Genomic DNA, 7,182 nt, shown 5'->3' on the forward strand with positions numbered 1-7,182 from the left:
ACTTCGTTTAGTTTTTGTTTTCCAATTTCTCCATCTCTTCTTTTTTTTTTTTGATGTTCTTTCTCAAGCCTTTATCAAATGTAGTAGTAAAACTTTAGTATACATATATACATATGTATAATATATATATATTTTAGAAAGCATGAGTCGGACATGACTGAGCGACTTCACTTCCACTTTTCACTTTCATGCATTGGAGAAGGAAATGGCAACCCACTCTAGTGTTCTTGCCTGGAGAATCCAGGGACAGGGGAGCCTGGTGGGCTGCCGTCTCTGGGGTTGCACAGAGTCGGACACGACTGAAGCGACTTAGCAGCAGCAGCAGAAAGCATGAATTTTTACCTGATCAATTACCTCTTGAACTTCCTTGGTTAATGTTAAGAAAAAGTCAATTATTCCTGAAACTGTGGTGTTCATACATTTAATCAGAGTATCTCTCCTGTCTGTGTTAGCAGATCTTCTATTATATATACATGCATATTAACGCACACATAGTTAACCACATATGTGCCACTGTCTAATAATATTTATGTATGACTGACAATACAATTGATTAATACCTGCTCTCCTTTCTCCTAGATACTAATTCTACAAAGGCATGTCTGGAAGGTGAAAGCGGTAAGTTCTGTCTTTGTCTGCCTTTGTGTCATGTTACAGCACTCTTTTCCCTCTGGATAAACTTAACTTTTGGACTTCCTTGATACAACGTAGAAAAAACAAAATGTCTGGATATTGCAGAATAGACTGCATATTTTAAGTAAATCCATCGTTCCCGAAGAGTCATCTTAACACATTAAATGCTGGTTTTGGTGTAAGATGACTCTAAATGAGAGGATGAACTGATAGGTTGCAAATTATTTCAAAGGTGGGCTTTGCCCAGTTGTGTAGATTTTGTGTGTAATAATTGCAGAAACTTGATGTCAAGTTGCTTCTAGAGTATTTTTGAGTTTTAGCCCTTGCTGGTAACTAATACATGAACTGACACTGGCTGAGAGCTTGATCTACATAAGGTGTTGTGCTGGATCTTATGTGAATATTTTTTTTTCATCATAACACTCCTATGAGGTGGTGCAACATTTTCCCATAATTTTTCAATGAGGGCCATTAGCCAAAATTACTTAAATCCCTTGTACCAAGCTCCATAGCTAGATATGAGGATTCAACAAAGGCCATCTGAATCCATGGTTCAGACACTTACTCAGTTCTCTATTCCATCTCTAAGATATAGAGCAAGAATCCTAAAACCGAGGCCCTGAGACAGGGTGGACCCATGGGCAGGGTATAAGTGCGTGGATTTCCAACTATCCCAGACAGCACTTTAACCCCGGTTCTTTTATTATTAGTTGCACGAAGGTGGGTAATTACTTCTATTTCTGGGCAATAGTGCCCTCTTCTGCCAACTGGGAACAATTGCACCCAACTCAGTTATTACAGAGATAAGGTCACCTATGTGGAATGTCTCCCACAGGGTATCCATTTAGCTGGCACAGGATGAGTACTAGTTGGTGGCCCCTTCTCCCTACATGAAGGGTCTCAGTGAATTTAGAAGAGCTGGCAATGGTCCTGCTGATCCCTCCTCCGTTCCCAGTGTGTCAGGGGGCCTGGAACATCTGACCTGACTCAAGCTAACATTAGCTAACATCTGACCTGACTCAAGGCCATGAGTTATGAGCATGTCCCTCCTCCTGAGATCCTTTCCACACCACATACTAGTGATTCTGGAGTTCTGACTCCATGAAGGTAAAGCATAGAACATACAGGAAGAAACTCAGCCTTGTAGTCCATTGAGTAGCAAGTCAGGCCCAGTATCATTGTTAATTGCTTCTTGACATCATCTATTTCTTGCAAAACTTTGAAGGAGAGTAAGTGCAATCATCCTAGAACATCACGGGCACGAGGTTAGATATCTAAGAAAGACAGGTGACTGAGGCATGAACTCCTAAGGTTTTGGGGATTTTGGACTAACCACTCTCTTCCATTTTGTACAAAGTTCTCTTTACTAAAGCCTTCCACCCACCTCACTGTGTCACAACCAGATTTCCCTGGTTGATCCCCTTCATAGGAATCTCATTGGTGCACAGCATGTAATGGCTCAGATGCTTCCACATCAGCAATTCAGCTTGCTGTTTATGCGTAACTTTGATGTCTGGGATATTTATTGGACATGGAAATGCAGGACTACAGAGCAGCTAAGAATACCTTCTTCAGATTCAGGTTGCTGGGATTGAAATGTGATTTCTGGTGCTTTCTAAATGTGTGACACCAAGCAAATTATTTCTCTCTGTCCTCAGTTTACTGGTAAAAGGGGTTGAAAATGATAATCTCGTAGGTTATTTGAAAACTTAACTAAGATTAGAATCTTGCAAGCAAAGCTCTCAGAATAAGTGTTTGACATTTGGTTAGGGGTTAACAAACGTCACCTCTTATTGTTACTCAGAGATGTGATGGTGCAAAAAATGCTATTTATCATAGATATTTTTCCCATTTGGACTCATTCTTTTAAAACACAACCCTGCTTTTTAATATTTGGGAAGGTTCTGTTGGATTTAGTTGAGGTCGTTGATTGACTTGAATTGTCAACTAGATTCTGAGTTGTTCTGGTGGTGGTGGTGCTCATGGTGGTTGCATCTGTTTTCTTTGGGTTTGGGGTGCCACTTCTTTGCAGATCACCAGAAATAAATCATTGTGACCACTTCCGTGAATATGTCCTCTCCTCTCAAAAGAACACTTGAAACTAACCAAAATGACTTCTCCTAGGTACCCTGCAGCTGCAGCTCATGAACACCTCTGCAGCCTATTACACCTACCTCTTACTCCTCTTCCTGAGCACAGTCTACTTTGTTGTCATCATTTCCTGTGTGTTTAGAAGAACAGGCGTCTGCTGAGACGGGAAGATCTCGTAATGGGGGGGCTACCGAGAGGTCAACTTTCCTTCATCCTCTACAGTCCCAGAAAGTCTCTGCTTGCTTTTTGGTTTGGGTTATCTCAGTTCAGATGTGTATTTATCTATGATGTCATAATTGTCCCACCCTCAAGTCCTTTCAACTCCTGAGCGCACACAGTGGGCAGCTCCCTGTCTCCTCCCTCAGCACCTCCACCCAGACCACGACCCTGACCCTCCCTGTCACACACCCTGGAGAAGTCAGCTTTGCTGCTCGAATTCTATACTTAGATTTTAATAACATGCACAATAAATACAAAAGAATCACAAGCCCCCTTTTGTCTATGTACTTTAATTTCATGAAATCTAACCAAGGTGAGAAACAGCATGATAACCAGGCTATCAAATTTAACGCTGATGTAATAATGGTCAACACCACATTTCTAGGTCTTTCACTGAGATGGTGGTTATGCTGCTTTCTCTGGGGCACCGGCTCCAAGACGACTGGTGGAGCTGGTCCAACAGGAGCCAAACAAAGGTGCCCGTGTTCCTTCTCTTTCAGAGTCACCAGAGGCAGACTCATTGGGTTGGGGCATTCGGATAGTGACAGTATAACACCCAGCATGACCTGCACCGTGTGTGCTCAGATCTGTGCTAGGGTCTCACAAGCCTGACTCCAGGTCCTCGTGTTAACCCCTGATGAGACCTGCGCCAACACCAGAGGAGCATCGGGTGCAGGATGAAGCATGCAGACTGTGACTGTCGAGGGCCTGGGTTTGAACCCTGGGTCTGTATTAGCACTTGTGTGATCTCAGACAGCTCTTCGAGCTCTCTGTGTCATCATTTCCTCATCTGTGTAATGAAGTTACAGAGCCCTGTCTCCTGGAGTGTGAGGATTAGATGAGTCCATGATGTCTGGTCCATGCAAGTTCTCAACATTAGTATCTACTGTCAGTACTTCCTAATCTACTGTAGGAACAATAGATTCCACACATACACAAATGCACTGAGATTCATTTCTAAGCTTACTTCCCTGCAAAGAAATCAGATGTAGATGGAACAGAGACTCCGTTTCTACTGTTCATCAGGTAATCCCATTAATCATTTAAGAACCCCTGGAAGAAGCAACAGTTGGAGTTCACAGTTTATAGGTTGGAGAGGTTAATTTGTCTGTTGACGGTCACTATTTTGTAAATAAGAGTCATTCAGGTTTTTCTGAACCTGGAGCTCACATTTTGTAATCTAGCATCACATGGCTTTCCCTTGGTTCACTTTCTGCTGGGAACAAACAAACTACGACAGGACAAAACACACACTGCTTCTTTACTAAAGGCTTCCTCCAAGGATTCGGAGAGAATTTTCTTAAGAATTTGTGATTGTATCTGTCTTTTTCTTACGTATATACTCTGGTTTCCACATATCTACTCCCGTGGTTGTCAACATGGTGGAAACCCTGCCTTATTCTATGTGTGTGGTTTTACAACTTCTTTTTCTTTTCTGCTGAAATATCTGTTCATGTCTTTCAACCATTTTTCCTATTGAGTAATAATACGAATAAACAGGACACTCATTATATGTGTTTCTGTGTATTTCTGTAAGTACAGACATAGAACAAAAAGTTAAATTCATGGTAGAAGGAAGGAAAAATAAGGGATGTTCTATTTCCTCTAATGAATTCTTTTAAAGGAAATTTTTTATGTATTAGAATTGAAACACTGTCTTATTTAAAATTGGAAAAGCTTATTGTTTGTTTCTTTGTGTATAATCGGCTTCAGTGTGTATGAAACAAGTTCTTAGGCAATTGAACAATGGTTCCCATTTGAAAACAAAAAGAGACCAACCAGATAAACAATGGTGGTTTAGTTGCTGAGTTTTGTCCAACTCTTGAGACCCCATGGACCATAGCCTGCTGGGCTCCTCTGTCCATGGGATTCTCCAGGCAGGAATCCTGGAGTGGGTTGCTATTTCCTTCTCCATGGAATCTTCCCACCCCAGGAATCGAACATGGGTCTCCTGCATCGCAAGCAGATTCTTTACCGACTGAGCTATGAGGTAAGCCCTTAGATTGATCCCTTGGTTCACGTTAACTTGACCGGTCCTCTTTAGGTAAAATACATTGCCCTCATCTTAGAGATTTGGAAATATTTATTCAGTGGGAAGAAATAATGTAGTAAGTACAGAAGCCAAGAGGGGAAACTTACCTTGGCTAATGCACAAACTGCTGTGATGAACTTTAGGGTGCAAGTATCTTTTCAAATTATGGTTTCTCCAGATATACACCCATGAGTGGGATTGCTGGATCATATGGTCATTTTATTGCAACATGGATGGATCTGGAGATTATCATACCAAGTGAGGTAAATCAGAGAAAGACAAATATCGTATGACAACACTTATATATGGAATGTAAAAAAAAAATTATACAAATAAACTTATATTAAAAAAAAGAATAGATTCACAGACTTAGAAAACAGGTTTACAGTTACCAAAGGGGAAAAGTTGGGACAGGGATATATTAGGAGTTTAGGATTAACATATACAAACTCCTAAATATAAAACAGATGATCAACAAGGACCTACTGCATAGCACAAAGAACTCTACTCAATATTCTGTGATAACTTATATGAGAAAAGAATCTGAAGAAGAATGCATACATGCATATGTATGACTGAATCACTTTGCTGTTCACCTGAAACTAACACAGCATTATAAATCAACTATACACTACTATACAATAAAGATTAAATTTTAAAAAGGAAGCAATAAAAATTTAGAAAAGGGCAAATTTGCAAATCTCTGAGAAGTTTTGTGCAGCTGATTTTCCGGCCAGGACCATACTGAGCAGCGTCTCCTGTGGTGTCCAACTTCCTGCCCCTCTCGCCCTGGGCTGCCCTGGCCTGGGAGGGGTAGAGAGGGGAGGGCAGTGCGGGTGGGGTGACAGCCTGAGTGGCAGCAGGAGGGCGCTGGTGTGGCTGATGGGGTTTCATCCTCTCAGGCTTCAGTTTTGTTCACATGCTCAAAACCACATTTTGGTTGATTTGTGGAAACTTTAAAGTCAAACAGGCCCTACTGGTTGAGACTGTACAAGGGGTAGCTGAGGTGTCAAAAAAGTATAAGCACAGTTAAACCACAACCAACTTTGCTCACTTTCAAAAGGTCACAACTAATGGAAGAAAAGATCTCTCTACACAGGCATGTAATTGTTATCAAACATACTAGGCTGTGGGTCATGGTTCCCCATTATGGAAATATATGCAAGTGCATACTCAGTTGCTTCAGTGCTGTCTGACTCTTTGCGACCCTATGGACTGCAGCCTGCCAGGGTCCTCTGTCCATGGGGATTCTCCAGGCAAGAACACTGGAGTGGGTTGCCATGCCCTCCTCCAGGAGATCTTCTTGACCCAGGGATCGAACCCAAGTCTCCTTTGCCTCCTGCATTGCAGGCAGATTCTTTACTGCTGAGCCACCAGGGAAGCCCATTTAAATATACAGTTCCTCCAATTAGCTCCTAAGTGAGTTGGGAAACTTACACCCAGAATGTTCAGATGCTGCACCTTCGACCACGCCCTTGACCCTGAAGGAAAGAGCAGACAGGACTCCTTGCAGCGCTAAGGTCATCCTTGACATTCCTCCAGCCACCTGTGTTCTTCCTTAGTCTGTGACTTACTGAGACTGGTACATCTTGGTTTCATTTTCTCAGTGTAGATGGGAGGACACAAGACCCAATCCTTGAACCAAGCTGCATGGACTGATGTAAGATGCTTTTTTTCTCATGAGAAAATAGACACAGAAGACCAGGGTTGACCTATGCAATTGAGTGTCATATACTGAGTCACCCAAGACCCCGTAAAGGGACTAAATGACTTTAGAGTCAACCTGAGCAAGGCTTACTAGGGGACAGTAAATCAGATGACAGTGTGACAGGTGAATACCAGAGGGTTGTTCAGCAATGTGAGCATGAAGATCAGGTATCCCTCCCCACACACCCAGCAGGTCCAGAGTGGGGTCCAGACCCTGCACTCCATCCATCCAGTCCCAGAGGGAAGCAGGGCTTCATGGCTGAGGTCAAGGCTTCAGCTCTCACAGTCCAACCACAGGGCACATTCAAGTCACATCCTCATTCTTCTTGTCTCTGCTCTGAAAGCCAACATCTAGGGGGACGTGCCGTCCTAGGGAGACTAGCCGAGTCATACTGGTCCAGCCCAAGATGGGAGGAGAGCTCTTTCTCAGGTTACAATCACACACTGATGTCTGGCTCAGACCCCAGCTATGATCGTGGTGTAGACACGGGTTCACTCCT

At 42.6% G+C, this 7,182-nt stretch overlaps 1 gene segment (V, D, J or C); it reads left to right on the plus strand.

The window, feature by feature from the left end:
- Nucleotides 1-4,759, plus strand: part of LOC104981949 — a 26,831-nt gene extending 22,072 nt beyond the window's left edge. Inside the window, 2 exon segments of the C gene segment in view lie at nucleotides 580-618; nucleotides 2,758-4,759. Of these exon segments, the coding sequence occupies nucleotides 580-618; nucleotides 2,758-2,885 (167 nt within the window).
- Nucleotides 4,760-7,182: the final 2,423 nt, after the last annotated feature.

The sequence above is a fragment of the Bison bison genome, unplaced genomic scaffold (genome assembly GCF_000754665.1).
Source record: "Bison bison bison isolate TAMUID 2011002044 unplaced genomic scaffold, Bison_UMD1.0 scf7180017864525, whole genome shotgun sequence".
In the NCBI taxonomy this organism is placed as follows: Eukaryota; Metazoa; Chordata; class Mammalia; order Artiodactyla; family Bovidae; genus Bison; species Bison bison.